The sequence below is a fragment of the Palaemon carinicauda genome, chromosome 19, assembly GCF_036898095.1.
Source record: "Palaemon carinicauda isolate YSFRI2023 chromosome 19, ASM3689809v2, whole genome shotgun sequence".
NCBI classification, from domain to species: domain Eukaryota; kingdom Metazoa; phylum Arthropoda; class Malacostraca; order Decapoda; family Palaemonidae; genus Palaemon; species Palaemon carinicauda.
Genome location: NC_090743.1, coordinates 119,169,689 through 119,186,587, shown reverse-complemented (window position 1 = coordinate 119,186,587; position 16,899 = coordinate 119,169,689). Strand labels below are relative to the sequence as shown.

At 35.4% G+C, this 16,899-nt stretch overlaps 3 protein-coding genes across 6 annotated transcripts in view; 1 reads left to right on the top strand and 2 right to left on the bottom strand.

Moving 5' to 3' along the window:
• LOC137658792 (pre-mRNA-splicing factor CWC25 homolog) overlaps window positions 1-16,899 on the bottom strand; it is a 585,361-nt gene that overhangs the window by 298,044 nt on the left and 270,418 nt on the right. The window lies entirely within an intron of this gene.
• Window positions 2,506-16,899, bottom strand: part of LOC137658788 (acid phosphatase type 7-like) — a 118,738-nt gene continuing 104,344 nt past the window's right edge. For all 4 annotated transcript variants that reach the window (XM_068393820.1, XM_068393819.1, XM_068393817.1 and 1 more), the window contains exons 8-11: window positions 7,290-7,428; window positions 6,517-6,657; window positions 5,306-5,474; window positions 2,506-4,188 (exon numbers count right to left, since the gene is read on the bottom strand). In XM_068393820.1, the coding sequence (XP_068249921.1) occupies window positions 4,099-4,188; window positions 5,306-5,474; window positions 6,517-6,657; window positions 7,290-7,428 (539 nt within the window). In that variant the 3' untranslated portion in view covers window positions 2,506-4,098. The remainder of the gene's footprint in view (window positions 4,189-5,305; window positions 5,475-6,516; window positions 6,658-7,289; window positions 7,429-16,899) is intronic.
• LOC137658789 (uncharacterized) overlaps window positions 8,569-16,899 on the top strand; it is a 57,589-nt gene continuing 49,258 nt past the window's right edge. The window contains exons 1-2 of the mRNA XM_068393822.1: window positions 8,569-8,837; window positions 15,767-16,051. Coding sequence (XP_068249923.1) covers window positions 8,733-8,837; window positions 15,767-16,051 — 390 coding nt within the window. The 5' untranslated portion in view covers window positions 8,569-8,732. The remainder of the gene's footprint in view (window positions 8,838-15,766; window positions 16,052-16,899) is intronic.

The following is a 16,899-nucleotide window of genomic DNA, read 5'->3' as shown; positions in this document are numbered from 1 at the left end:
ATATTAATGGTATAAGATGCATAATAAACACTAAATAACTGGCATTAAAAAAAAAATTAGTTTTGTTGTTTTATACTTTCTGCAAAAGTAAACTTTTAAGTACCACCATCCTACATAACCTCCAACAGATGGATGAGCCCTAGATAGGAATCAGGGTTTGTGGTAGGATAAAAGGAAAACTGATGAATTACAGGATGTAACAGCAGAAAAAAAAACAACAATAAATGGTTTTTCATGCAAAAATAACATGTTGAAATAACATCTAAAGACTAACTCCCCACCTAACATAACCTAGCAGCCGTATCCTTAGCTAGTGGGAGGGCATAGACAGCCATATCCTTAGTTTATACTCAGACTTAAGTCTGTGTTGTCTTACCTTGATAGTCAGAGTCTGAGTAATTCGAACCAGTGGAGTTGGAATGTTTCTAGCAACCTTACAATGTTATCAGAATCCCACTTTTTCCTTAATTCTGGTCATAGCCAAATAGCAACTAAATCCATTAAAATTATTGATTTGTATAGGTAGGAAAAATAAAAATTAGTTAAAATTTGGAGTACTATATTATTAAAGGATATCAACAGCTTATTAGGAATAAATAATAATGCCGAGACAATTTTTATTTATTTTAATGTATGAATATCACAATAACATCATAGGATTAATATATCATACATGACAACCTCTAATAGAAACAACTACCACTATATCAATCTCATATGCAGTTTATGAATGAAACAGGATAAAAACTAAGAAAATGCAGCCATTAGATTTCCTAATTGAACTGTCATTTATGTAAACACCAGGTTTCTGCTGCAAATACACCTGGCAGGCTATAATATACCAAATTGGTAAGAAAATTTTGGAAATTGCTCCCAAATTGTACTGCTACAATTAATTCACAGTGACATATGTTTCTGTTAACAGGACTCAAGAAGTTGATGAACAAATATAGTCAAAATATCAGCAATGTTTCAAGATGCAGTTGTATTTGCAACAAGACTTATCATCAAGAGACCATTGACTTGAAATAAAGGCAATGTTACATCAGTTGTAGGTTTATAATGAATATGCAGTACTGGATAGTCCAAATAACTATATGCTTAAAGTATAAAAACAATAATACCCGAATGCTAGGAACTTTTTTATATACAGTATATTGCTATTTTCCCTATTGAAGCCCTTGGGCTTATAGCACCCTGCTTTTCAAACTAGGGTTATAGCTTAGCTAGTAATAATAATGATAATAATAATAATATATCTAGAGCTTCCTGCCTGCTTACTTAGTCCTCTTTCTATTCCTCACCAACATATGAAAGTGAATCACAATGTTTACTTATGGTTTAGTGTTTTAAGTTTCAAACTTGTGACTAGCAATCAAAACATTCCATATGAAAATTAAAAGTGCAAGGCCTACAAATGATAAGGATCATAATGTAGTTTACCAATGAGCTAAAATTCATAGCTCTCATGCCTCCCCAGGGCCTAAGCAAGGAGCTCCCCATCAGCAATAATATACCCAAGCGAATCTTTATTATACTGTAAGTGTCATAAAGTAATTTAAATAGATGAAAGAGTCACATTTCCAGACCTGAAATGGATTTGATGACTATTCAGAGACAAAGAAACACGGTGAGCTGAGCAAGAGTGGATTCCTGAAGGTAGTACTACAATAGCGAGTCTGCCAACCTTGGCAGTAGTGATAAGAAAATAATTAACTGAGCACTCTGAACACAAGAATGAGCAGATGTCTATAGAAAATGTACCTTTAATATTGTACAGTGCAGAAGGTCCCCCACTTAAAAACATTCGGAGATACAAGCATAAATCCTACAGGGAATAACAAAGATAAGATAAAGAAATACAGTACTTTAATAAAACAATATTATATCATTTAATACAGTAAGTATAACAACTTTTGTAATGACCAGATGTTTATTTCATATGAAACACAACTATTTATTGACTTGTAGTTGAAATTCATAGGCATGTATTCCAGATTAGGCTTACTCTTGGCCAAAATTTAACAAAGCTACTTAAAAACAGCTTCTTGGAACTTAAATTTGTAAGTTGAGGAGCTTCTGTACTGTAACTACTCTTCACATGTTAGGAAATACAGCGATGATTTCAAGTACTTTTTTGTTTTTTTTTATAATCTTATTATTAAATTATTTTGCTTAATTGACTGAACTATACATATTTATTTTAGGTAAGGGTTTAATGGTCTGATAATAACAGGTTGAATATGAATATAATAAACAACATAGGATAGACTGTAGTAGTGTTTTTTTCAGGTAAAATGCTTAATGAACTACTTAAAAAAGTAGACAAGAAGTTGATAATGTTAAAATAATGATTAACTCACAGCACCTAAGTTTTAAAAGGTAATTGTACTAATTTTCAGAATGTTGATTTTTTTAAATATATATATATATATATATATATATATATATATATATATATATATATATATATATATATATATATATATATATATATATACTGTATAAGAAACCCACACCTTAGTACTTTTGAGTAAAAGTATTTTAATTGTTTCAAGAAAAGGTTTTAAATCTTTCAGTAAAACTTAATGCTTCATAACAAGACACAAAATTAAACTTACAATGGATCTACTGTTATGTATAAAAAGTTAATTAAACTTTATCTTATAGAAAGAGAGCTGTACTATAAAGTAAGGCACTGGTATGTTTTGTCTTAATATTGAAATAAAAGTATAATTGAATCAAAATTTGTGAACTGTCTATTATAACAAAGTTCATGTCCAAGACAGTGTTCAATGATGTAGGCTACAGTTCAGTAGCTCTATTTCAAATTCGATTTGCTTAATAGGTGATCAAATTCCACACTTCTCCATTAACATTACAGTAACAGTTGATAGTTCAAACCATACAAAATGTTATTCAATGCTAGAAAAGGGTACTTTTAATATCTGGAAGTGACCAAATAATCCCAATTTTTTGTACTAACTTCAATAGGAATAATACATAACCGGACATTTATAAATGTAAAAAAATTAAAGTTTCCTTTTACTAATTGCATTACACCTTAAGCTGAACTGATAACACAGTTAATCACAGACTTGAAAGACAAGAATTGGCCATATGATCACTTAGAGAAATAGAATAAGTACTATTTTATACTATCGTCAACTTCACCCAACACAAATACTCTTAACTAAAGCTTCATAGTGTATGTTTCCTGTCTAAATCAGATAACTAAATATCAAGAATATAAACAGAATAGCACAGGACTATTGTCAATTTTTTTTTAGTGAGTCAGATTTGCACCTACTCGCTGGGGTGCCCTTTTAGCTCAGAAAAAGTTTCTTAATAGCTGATTGGTCGGAAGTATTTTTGTCTGAATACTTTCTACCAATCAGCTATTAGGAAACTTTTCCGAGCTAAAAGGACACCCTTGCGAGTCAGTGCAAATCTGCTTCACTAAAAAAAATTGACTATAGGTACATTACATGCAGTGATAATACTTTAAAATACTGTCCTAAATGTTTATATATAGTAATTAAATGGCTAAAGTAATGGTATGTTTCAGTCATGAATACATTTTTTTCTCCATCAAACTCAGCATTCTAAAATTGACCGGTACTATATGACCGTTATGCCGACTTCAGAATTTTTTGAGTTTTCTTTATACACACAGCAGGATTTTCAAAGCTATAGTGTTATTTGAATTGATATATGGTGCATGGAACCTTTTGATATTGGTTACAACTCAAAGCCACAAATAAGTACAGTACTTAAAAAAAAAACTTAAAGTTTTTTGTCATTTATAGCTACATAATAACTTGCCCTTCAAGGACTCTTAAATCTCTACATATAAAAATAACAAATGCTAAATTAGATAACAAAATTAAGTATACCACCAATTTTAAAATGATTATCACAGCAAGTCTGAATGCCCCCAACATGACTTGGTTAGAGAACTTACCTAAAGTTCCAACATTTACTCTATACAACCCAGCTTCTTGATTATCTTAATATAGGAGGATGATTGAACAACTATAAGAATGCTTAAAAGAACACTTTTATACAGTATTCAACATCCAACAATCCTCTGGGACATTAAAATGTTGACTCCTCTTCAGAGCGTAGTTCTGCAAATGGGACGTGCTTGTCTTTGATGACCCAAACTTGGTCAATTACTTTTCCCTCCTGCAAATGGAAATAGAAAAAATATGTATGTAAGATATTACACGCCGCTTTACTAATAAGTAAAAAATGACTGTACAGTACTGAATTTTCCCTCTCAAAATATAAGTATGGTTGCTAAAACTAAAAGAACTACTGAACAACATAAATTTAATTATAGAAATTTTCATAAACACATTAATGATACTTGTGGAATAATTGAAGTAATCAGTGGCTTTATCCTGTATAGAGAATATGTTTGGTTAAAGTGATAAAAGACATAAGTTAATATAATGTAAAAAATCAAATTCACTCGCAGAGAAGCTGATCTTAGAAGAATTAGAACGTACGTATTACTTTGGACTACGAAATTCATGCTGTGCTGAGAGGGAAGGAAGAAAAGACTAACATCAGTTAGAATGATATTGAAGGAGAATTTTTTGACAAAGTTTAAAGATTTTTAAAATATTGATATGCAAGAAAACTATATTCCAAAGTAGCCATATAAAAGAATCTATGATATATAGCCTAATAGTGCAGGGACATCGGCACAGATAAATCTATTGGAGGAAATCTTTAAAGAAATCAACTGTAGAATGAAGTTTCATATGTGGATATCATATAAGAACCCTGCAGAGATTTGGTGTTCAGCAGTTGGAAGCTAGACGTAAAGTCTTAAAGAAACAGATGGTTTGAACATAGAGGCAAAGTGAAAAGCAAGAACATGGAACCAGTTGGAACATGACCTGTAAAAATTAAATCGGAAGAGAATACAGGCACATAATGAGCAAGTTGAAAGAGTGAAATTGTCCCATTCTATGCCTAATCTTATACTGTACATATAATGACTGTACCTAAAGTGTACTATTCTGTAATGGGATAATTTATAAAACTGCTTTGCAATAATTGTGTAAAAGTCTATAGGCATACATAAAACATCAACACAAAAGTCCCAAATACTGTGCTAAAGTACTTCAAAGGCAAAATGCTAATTAAAAATAATTAAAATATTGAAATGTATTTATAATAATAAATATCTTCCAGTATTCCAAGCTTGGTTAAATAGCTGATGGTGATATCTTTTCAATTTCCTATTGTGTACCTTAACAAAATTACCCTGCAATTTCATAAAAATACTTACCTGGTCATCAGAGACTTGTTCAAAGTACAGGTGTGTGGCATTATGAGCCGTGAGGCGCGTGTATCCGTAATCACTGTTACGGAAGGCAGACCAGTAAGGTTTCTCGGGTGTAAAGTGATCGTGTCGTTCTTGACAACCAGCCGAGCCAGTGATGATGTGTATAGGAGCCCTGGAAAGCAATTTTTTATGACATTGTGAGGGAGGAAGTTAAACACTAATGGAATTCAAAGTATGATTGCTATTAGGTATAGAACATTGCATCTATCCCCTCCAGAGCTTTCAATGACAATGTTTCTTTAGCTAGATGAAACTCATTTCAAAATCTGAGCCTAACTACTCTTGACTGCAAAATAATTTTTGAGAACCTTATTATTATTTAGTATCTTTTATTTTAGGATCTGTCTACGAGGAAATATTTTAATTATTTTATTTTTCCTATGTTTTGAACTGTTCATCCTGAACTTCAGCAGCTTGTCTCTCACCTTAAGTTGAACAAAATATTGTGTTGAATGCCACTGTATATCAATTACTCTAGCTTGCTGTGCATCATGTATAAGGCTTATATGATACGGAAGCTGATCATTCTTTTCATTAAGATCTTCCCTGACTACACCATCCACTGAATAGTACTAAATTAACTTATTTCTAATTGTCTTGCCTTTTCTTTTGTAAGACTAAATATCTATAAGTTTCCTAGAAGTTTTAGTCTCGCTAAGTCACATAGGGGAGCAGTTTTCCTAATCAAATTGGTAGAACTTCAAATGTTCAAACTTAGTGGCCAGCCTTCTTTGATTAGCAGGTTAACACAAGTCTTATCCCTTATTTATTTAACATATTTATATTAATTTATTGGATATTGTGATTTTTCTGTTTAGATTTTACTGTATTTTACTTAAATTTACTTTTCCATTTCATTTCCCCACTCAATTGTTTTTTTTTATTGTGTGACTAATTCTGTAGTTTTTAGAAGACTGAAAATCACCTTAGTCAAAATATACATGGGTACACAATCCATTGGTAAATAAAAAGTAAAAAGTAGTTTACAAAAACTAGTTTAAAAGTTTAAAGGTTACTCATGAATGGCAGAGATAAGGGATTGTGACAATGACCTAGAGACTGACCATATATAAATATGATCAACACCCAAGTACTATTGTACTGAAGAATATCATAGATGATAGTGGAGTAGTTCATATAAATACTGCTCTCACCTTGGGTTGGTGTAAGGTTCCTCCATTGATCCATTGTAAACAGTGTAGTTGTACGTAGGCCACATTCGTTCGTAAGAGTGCTCATGCGCCCACACTGCTATGTCAACTCCATACTTGTCAAGAAGAGCTTCCATTCCATATCTATGAATAAAACAGTTAAAAATTAATTGTCAGCTGGAGAAGGGAGGTTACTCCTTCAATGGAAAGACACAGATGAGATTTCTTCCCCAATTTTAAGCTCGTCCAAGGCCAGATAAAAAAGCTTAAAGCCCCCTTTGTTGTAAAGTAAATGGGTGAAGATTACAACAGTTTCTTTCCATCTTGTGTAGCAATGGGTCAAAATAAGGGAAGGAATCAATGAAGAAGAGTAAATAGATTGATATTTCACCAGTACCGCTTGACAAAAGAAGAAATATTCATTTCACCCCATGCATTCTATACCCTCCATGATTTAATGTTAGCGAACTGCTATTCTTAATGTTTTTAATTTTACTCTTGCCTTCATAATAGTTACGAGCCTGCATGACGAATCAGATTTTAAGTTTTTATAAAACAAAACCCAGTGATTAGCTACAAAGACCATGCGTGAAACGTATTAAATAAAAAAAATAGCAACATCTAAATTGGACTCTTAAGGGAAGAACTATTTTAGCATTTTTCATGTTCAATTATTTTATAACAATAGTGAGATAAAATAAACTACACACTAGCCTTTCCAGTCAGCCTTGCATGACAAAGAAAAAAAAAGAGAATGATCCACTTCCTACACTTACACATTCAAAAGAGAAATCCCAACTCTTGTCAGACAGTTTACACTGCGACAGTCATCGTGGTCACTGTTCGAACAGTACATTGGTCGGTGTCCATACAGTATGATCCATGGTTGTTGTGCTCTTGCTTCAGGCTTTGCTGCTTCCTAGAAAAAAAAAATTGTACTGATTATAATTATTAATGCATGTATTTTGTGAATCAAGAAATAGGAAAAAGCCTCACGGATGGTCTAAAATTTAGGTACCCTTTCACAAATGTAATAAATAACCCAAAATTCATAAATGCAAATCTTACATATTGACCACTGATAATAGATATATATATTTCAATAAGTAATTCTTTATAAGAAGAAAAAAAAGTCAATAATAACCAAGTGCAGTATGGCAGTAGTAATTATTATCTAGTTCATTTCTAAATCTGGTTTGTCACAATAGTCAGAAGTTGAATTGATTATATATATATATATATATATATATATATATATATATATATATATATATATATATATATATATATATATATATCATTAGCTATAGTTAACCAGCTGCAAGGCAAAGTCCTCGGACATGCCCTTTCATTGGCATGTGCTTTTTTTTATTTTAATACAACTCCACACCCGCAAACTTTCTTAGTTCGTCAATCCATTGTCTTCTCTTCCTTCCCCTGCTTCTTTTTGCAATCTCAAGGATTCCATTCTGTTATTCTTATGTCCATCTAATATCGGTCATTCTCATTATGTGTTCTGCCCATGTCCAATTCCTTTTCTTACATATTAGAATATCCTCTATTTCAGTTTGCTCTCATACCCATGTTGCTCTTTTTCTGTCTCCTAGCCTCATCCCCATATATTAATAATATTTGAATATATATATATATATATATATATATATATATATATATATATATATATATATATATATATATATATATATATATATATATATATATATATATATGAGAGAGAGAGAGAGAGAGAGAGAGAGAGAGAGAGAGAGAGAGAGAGAGAGAGAGAGAGAGAGAGAGAGAGAGAGAGAGGGGGGGTTCATCTATCCAATTCCAGAATTCAATCCAATGCATTTGAGTATGGATGACCTCGACTCTGGTTCAAGGTCTATAGACTGGAAACGTGAAAAAGTGTTACAGTAAATGAAATTAACATCAAGTGATCAGAAGCCGAAATTTCTTTATAATTATGTGCACAAATTTATATAGATAAATTAATCTTGTAACCCTTGTCGTTAGTGAATAACAACAAAAAATCTAATACACATTTAGGTTTGAATCTACCGGCACACGAACTCACGGTTCCGAACGCCGCCGCAACGGTAAAAAGTAAACAAAGTCCGTTCTCCAAAGACCAGCGATTAAGTTTCGTCTATTTTCAAATGCTGTATCGTAATCATTCTTCCAAGTTCATACTTCCATCACAGATATAACTGATAAAGATGGAGGATAAGGTTAAGCCAATTCTCAAGAAAGTCGATACAGTGAAAAGAAGGAAGAGACTTTCGTTCGCAGCCGGTTTACAAGGAAGTCCATCCAAGAGTCGGGTAAGTCAAAACAAACCGAATTGATTGTGTCACTAAACTTCAATAAAGATTGAGGTATTGCTGAGAATTATTCTTAAATTTGTATTCTTGACTCGGTCTAGCAATAAATCAAGATATTTCTTTGAATTAATAATCTTGGGGGTGTATGTAAGATAACGGTTGACTAAAAAAAAAAAGTTAGGCAGTGTAAGGGGGGGGGGGGGTAGGGTATTTTTGTAGTGAATTACATGGCAATGTAACCTAGGAAAAAAACTAGTGTTTCTTATAGAAAAAATTACGATCTCTTAATAAATTACACTCGTTTCCGTCGCAAATGAATAGTTTCAGAAATATATATACATCTACATCCTCCGATAATGGGGACCCCAGTGGGAACTCGGGGTTTTGGGTGGGGAAAACATACTGGGGAAACGAAATATAATAGTTTTCCTATAGTAAATAACGTGAATTAAGCGAATTTGATGTTCATTTCAATCGGAAACAAACAGATCAACAAATTTGGATAACTTTGAGATGCACGGTGTCACTTCTCTTACGAACGAACGATAACATTAGCAACGTTACCAATAATACACAGTGTTACCAACGTTGACGTATGGTACAGTTACCAACGTCACGTTGACATTACTAAAGATAGTAATGATAGATATTTCCATATATGAAATAATTTCTCCATATAAGTTTTACTCAATATATAAAAAGTACAAAAAGGGCACAGAACCTAACAAACCCACCTAACCTAGCCTAGTAGTATGACAGGTCACAAAATAACATTTGATCTACATCGGACGTTGGCAGCACTGGTTACTGTATTTTTTCATGACACAATCTTTGTAACGGCGCCTCCAAAGTTTATCCAGATATACTGTTTTGTATTTTCCTCCGGTTATTATAATTTCAAGAAGGTAATGTATAGAGAAGAAAAGGCTTGTTTTACGTTTATATATCGATTCCCCAGTATGTGTTCCCCACCCAAAACCCCGAGTTCCCACTGGGGGTCCCCCATTATTGGAGGATATAGATGTATATATATTTCTGAAACTTAATTTGCGACGGGAACGAGTGTCATTTTCGAAGAGAGCGTAATTTTTTCTATTAGAAACAGTAGTTTTTTTCCTAGGTTACATTGCCATGTAATTCACTAACAATGAAACCGGGGGTAGCAGGGTCACGTTAGCCCCCACCCCCTGTTAGGTTAGTATGTAAGGACACTGCTTGTAGGTTAGGCAAGGGGTATAAGTTTAGGTTAGTTGGTGTCCATATTTTATACACGCTAGAGGAACTGGCCATTGATATACAAAGGCTCCTAATCTTGACTTCAGCTACCTTACCTACTGTTATCCTAATCTTAACCTATAGTAGGCTATGCCATCCTTTGCTGAATAGGATTATAGCATAACGAGCTATTAAGACTCATTAAAACTCTACAGTTGTATGTAGGTCTTACCTAAATTTGCCGAGTTATACTATACATAATTTAGTACACTATTTGGATTGCTTTAATTGTTGTAAATATATATTTTAAATTAGTAAATATCTCCAAAAATACTAGTTTCAGTAGTTAAGCTGTTTGGGAAGCCAAGATGGGTTTACGACTTAATCTTAGGTCAAGCTTAAGCATGTGGCAGTCTAAGTAGGTATCGTAGAGCTGTCAACCGGTAGGTAAGTATATGCCTCCTAGGTTAGGTTAGGTGGGGCCTCTATATGTTTGTTTCCCTTTTTTAAATCTGGTTTTTCCTTCATAACTTTTATAATTTCAAAACATCAATAATTTTATAATTATAGATTAGTTCCAAGTGTTTATATAAAAAATTTCAAGGTTTCTTTAAATATGCTATCTATTAGGAATATTTTATTACAGTAAATCTTTACTGATTTGTAGAAAGTTCATCCATTTCATCCTATATCCCTTGGTTTTATTATAGTTACGGACGGAAAAAGCTTTTCTACTAAACAACAGGTGTTGCTTATAGAAAAACACCTGTTTTCTTTGAAAATGATGCTTATTTATACAGCAAATAAAAACTTAGTGAAATATATATAAATATATATACGCTGATAATGGGGTACACCCAGTTAGAACCGGGAGTTTTGGATGGGGAAAATATACTGGGAAAATGGTAAAATAAACCTTTTCTTTTCTATAATTACTTTCTGGGATGCATAATAAATCCATGGAAAACTGCATATCACCCTTGATAGAGGATTGTATGAATTAAAAAGTTTGTGTATAAGAGGACAGTATATCTAATGAGTCTCACATAATGGAAAATTTTTTTTTTTATCTAACCAATACTCTGAAACTAATAACCCAGATACTGTACTTAATTTGGTAATGTCGGTATAGTACAATAACCTTAATTTTGAAAATGTGTTCTTGCTTTATTTAAAATTTATATTAATTCTGATAAAAATATTTGGCAGAAATCTGTATTTTTTAAATTTAAATGTTTTGAAATTCTAGCATTTATAACTAGAAAACAGTATTTCTAAAAGGGGGAATGAAACACAATGTATGACCTAATCTAACCTAGGAATGGTATCCACACCTATAGGAAACCCCTTTAAGACCTCCACCCCTTTAGCTTATCGTAAGGCAAGTCATAACACAGTTTTCACTTGCACAACTGCTTTCCTTCTGAAACTGTTTTTGATCATTCAGAGTACAAACCATCATCCTTTAAAAGGAGTATGTCTTCATTGCAGCTGGAATGAAATAAACATAGTTGCTGGCTGGTAGAGTGTAGGACCTGCACTACTGCCAGATGGAGAAACCCTCACTTTGACTTCGGCCGCAATTCAATAGACATACTTCTCTGCTTCCTTGAACTTTGGCCGTGCAAACTGTTCTTGTTTTTCCCATTTTAGTGTTTGATGGCACCTCCACAGGCAGACATATGCCTTTGCTTTGGTAAACCAGGTTGTAACTGTGGCCGATACATGAGCCAGCTTGACACGGGATCCCCTTTCATCTGTATCTTTTGCAAAGAGCATGACCGACCAGTCATCTCTCTTCAGTGGGTGGAGTTTGAAAAGAATTGGGATTCTTCAGCATCTGAATTAACAACACCTAAGATGATGCCGAAGAAGCTCTATCGCTCCTTCTTTTCTGAGGGTTTTAAGTCTGCTATCTCAATCGGGTTCCTTTGGAGGAATTTGTAAGGGGAAGGGCGACTACGCCTTTCCTTTGGATAGCGCTTTTGAAGGAGGAGGAATTGGCACCACAATCTCTCAAAATATTCCCATTGCTGTGCTTTTTGATGGACCTGGGTCTGGGAAAGTTGTGGCCTTTCTTAGGGGGTTGAGCCATGGAGATACTTCTTGGGGTGTTGGCAGATGTCAAGACTCTGAAGTCTTCCCTTGTTGTACCCTCTTCCTCGGTTTTACAACCTCCAAAGGGAACATCGTAAAGTGGTGCCCCCTCGGTGAGCCCTTGCCAGCAGCAGCGGAGGATCCTGTTTCTCTGCCTGCCGCTGGCCCAGAAATCCTTAATGTCAGTGAAGAGAAGCGGTCACCAAAGCCCAGGAGGACTGATCAGGTAGTCTCTTGAGACGTTGACTGATCTCTTCCCCTTTTTGTGTGGGAGAAGCAATGCTGGACCGAAACTCGACCCAACTAGGGAAGATGATTTTGTACAAGGTAGAGGAACTCATGCTTCTGTTACCAGTGCTTAGTCTCATCAAGTACTGCTGATCATTGGCCGCTGCCCTGTTTCCCCTTTTATTTTTGGACGTCCATTAGACTTAAGATACGCTTAATAAAAAAACTGCCCTCAAGAACCTGTCAGTTGTACAAGGCTTGAAGGCAGTATTCGGGATATGCTAGATAACCTTTACTGCCCTCTACTGCCCTTGGATACCTTTCCCTTTGGTGTGGTAGCTACTCATCAGGTTGTGTCGTGAGCCTTGGCCTCAGGAAAACCTGTAGGCTAGTTGCATGGCATTTCCTGGGTCACAATTAAATTGAAAGATGGAAGAATGTCTCCGTCTCCTTCACAATTACTTTGGAGTTTGTAGCCAAGACCCAGAACCCAGCCATTCACAACCCCATGTTTGCAATCTTATCTATTTCTATGCCCTGTGAGGGAAGTACGGCAATACCTGAAGATGGCTCAGAGCTTTAAGCCAGAGGAACAGACAGAGACACTTTCTCAGTACCTGAAGGGTGAAGAATAAGATTTCCAAGAACACAGTTTCATTCTGGCTTCATGAGACCATAATATTCACCTATCCCACAACTCGCGAGGTGGTGGAAGGCCCATCTAGGGCTTGATCTTGTAGTCAGTGGCATTGGATCCACCCAAGCATTCAAGATGAACCTGTCAGTGGTGCAGGTCTTAAATGCAGGAATCTTTAAACATCCTTTGGGATGCATTTACCCTTGGTCCAGTGGAAGCTGCTCTTCAGATTGTGTAACAAACCTAGCTTGTTCACAAGACAAAAAACATGTTGCCCAAGAGGTATAAATCTAGAATTAGGGGAAGAATGACTTGCCTTTCCTTCCCTTGGGGGTGCAGCAGTCGTGCCTTTGTTTGCTGGACTGGACGTAAGATGCAGGTAAGCCTCATGATCGAGAAACTTTTATTTTCAAACAAGTTTTGTCAAGAAGTAACTCATACAAGGATGATGGGGGATAGAATGTATACAAACCCATTTCTCATAATAATCGTACATTCAAACAACATATCCATCACTCAAATATACTGAAGGTTCGATCATGACTTCCTACAAGCCACCTTGTAGGAGCCTACCCAAATACCTGTGACATGCTCATGCTCAGTTTATTAGGAAGTTGACATGAGCCATCACTCCCGCTCCTAAAAGGACCAAGTGCCCAGACAGTTCCCAGGAAAGTTAACCAGTCATTTTGTTTCATATGGACATCCTCCTTCCTAAGAATAAAACTATTAAAGGAGAACAGTTTGTATTCGTATCGGAACAAATTACAAACTTTTCAAAGACCCAGTAACCATCGGTCTCAAACGCTAGTTCTGGACCTTCTCAGTCCTATCCCTTCATGGAAGTTGATACGAAAATGTCTTGGGGTAGTTTGTAGCGCTACGGCCAAGCGAACTAATTTGCTTATTATCGCTCGTACTGTTATCTTGTATAGAATAAAAACATTTGGAAATGGTCTACGGATCTTAAATATGTTGTGTAAGGGGGGGTAATGACACAGCTTTTAGCATAGGTTAGGTGGGTTTTTTAAGTTAGCTTCTCCCGTCGTACTCGTAGTTAAGGAAACTGTTGTGTAAGGGGGGGGGGGGGGGGGGGGGGGGCGAAGTCCCCCTGGGTAAGGATACGGCTTTTAGCATAGGTTAGGTGGGTTTTTTAAGTTAGCTTCTCCCGCCAAAATCGTTTTTAGAACGACGGCCACAGTTCAGAATATTCCCGTTTTCTACGGGATCTGGCCGTCACCCTACAAAGGCTCCATGTCTTGTCATATCAAAGCCTTGCAGTGGTGCTTGAGGAGGACTCAACACCACCCATGAGTTTTGGAGCTTTCGCACTAGCCCAGTATGAACCAGAAAGAAGAGTCATAACATTTCTTTTTGACTTGGTGAGGTTGTGTGCTTGTAAACAAATGTTACTTTGATAAGTGTGTACCTTTGCCATCACAAGGAAGAACTCCAAAACCTAACCCTGTCAGAAGCCTTCTGGTTTACCTATTGGCGTACTTGGAGCTAAAGGTTCAGACCATCTTTTCCTCTCTATACCTTACAGAACTTCCTTACAGGCCTTTGGATCCCTTTGCTTGGGTCTTGAAAAGTGTAACAGTCCCTGCTCCCTCATGGTACTTAGTACTGTATGCATCTCATCCAAAGTAACATATCTGGTATAAGTTTCAGGGATAGAATATCGACTTTTATCTTCTTCTTCTTCTTCTTCTTCTTCTCCCTCCTAATGGGATGCAGCAACTGCAACCATTATACTCTGGTCAGACATCTGATGCTGTCGAGTTACATGATGTAACATCTTTCTACCGGAACACACCTACCGGGAAATAACTCCTCTATCCTCCTGAGCAGAGGAGTCGGTGTCTTTCCAAACAATTCTCTCAATCTGTATGGTTTGAGACTGAAACCAGGAGATTGGTGTTCCGTGATCTACAGTAGTACAGGCCTCCTTTTAAGCCAGTACTGACTGAGGCCTTGACATCTCCTACATCATAAAGATTACCTTTTTGGAGGTTGTTGAAGTCTCCTTACTTTTTCTCATATGGTAACAGAAAGGATGACCATGTCCAGAAAAGACTCTGGGGGTACTTCCCACCAATTAGTGAGTCTCCCTACTTTAAAGGGTGAAGTGTTAGTATAGTCACAGGAAGAAATATAAAATTTCAAAAGGAATCTATATATTCACAAAGAACAGAAGTGACTTCTGTGACAGGCGATGGTCGGGGCTTCCCTCTTGAACCACCTGTCATTACCAACTAACGATTTAATGGCGGTTCCAGCGCAGCTGAAGACATCCTCCTATTTTAAAGGACAGGTTTTATAGATATGAAATATATAAATAAATTTTAAATCTTTATTTTTAATTTTTCTATTTGAGAATCTACTATTAAATCCAGTTTAAATGCATTGCTAAGTCATAAGTACTCTACTCCTCAGTTTATTAAACAAAAATTACCCTAAAGGTAGTTTCATATGGTTATGATTAAGCTCTACTTTCAATCATATGCAAGTTGTAGCCTTTTTGGTAACAGAAATTAAGGAAATGTCCTAAAATGTATAATTTAACTCTAATTACTGTCTTGTTCTAACCTTACATGTAATCAGTACTAATGCCTAGAAAAAGCTTCCCTACCTTTAAAATAATTGGCTACCTACAGAAAAAAACCTTATTAAAGCCTTAAAAAGTTAGTCTTATTTATACCATATTCAGCAAAGGTTTTAACACAGAAGGTCTCCTTTCTTTTTTTAACAGGATTCTACGGATAGTTCAGGCTCAGATGATAACGTATTGCAAGTCAGACCACAGGAGCTTAACTATTCTGAATCGGCAGACAGCATAAATGAAACCCAGGCTGAGAATGTTCATGTGTCCACATATCATAAAAATATAACAGTTACTAATGTGGGAGTATGTTATGTGCCATCACCCCCAATTCCTAAACAGTATGGGCCTGATATGCCAATAATACCAATGAAAGACAACAGGAGAAATATTTTTGTAACAGCACTGAAGAGCAAATCCTCTGCCAAAGTTTTGGTAAGTATCTTTATGAAGTTTGGTTTTAATTCAACTGCGATACAAGTGCAACAGCATTAAATATTTTAGTCCCTAATTTATGACCTAATTTTGTGTGTGTGTGAAAGTCAGATGTGGGTCCAAATTGAAATTGCACCCGATCATACTGTTGTTTTACTTTTTAATTCTTACAAAATTTTGCAGCCAGGACTGTTCATTAGATTTTATGATTACAGCTTCATTCATCTTTCAAACGACTGTTTAACCGTGCTAGGCAGTATATCATAGCAATCCATGTTTGCCAATAGTTATAGTTGTACGAGCGGATGAACAACTTGGTGGAGTAACGAGAGCTTTGGGTGGGGAGGAAATGCCCCTCAAAATCTCGATGAAGTCACTGGCAGCAGGGTGACGGATTGGGTTTAAGGCAATGGACAAACTGTCTCTTATGCTTTTATCCCTGATGCCTGGCAGTTGATCTTACTAGAATTAGTATGGACCGACAGGGGTCACTTGCCGTAGTTAAATAGGGACTGCACATCACAAGGAATGGCTATCCTTTGATTTATCTAGCCAATGAATCCTTTCTATTGATTTAGTCAGTCATGGATAGAGAAGATGAAATAATGGCCCCCAGTCCCGGGCGTAGCAGGATGCTAAGAATCTCCCGGTTTATAAATACAGTTCTAAAGAAAAATTGAAAATAGGTAATTGGAATGTTAGAAGCATGAATCAGATTAGGAAGTTACAGCAAGTGGAGAGTGAATTTATGAAATATAGTTTGGATATCTTGGCCCTAAGTGGAACACGTAAGGGGATTGTTAAGGAAACTTTAAGACCAAGGCAATATACATATATATATATATATA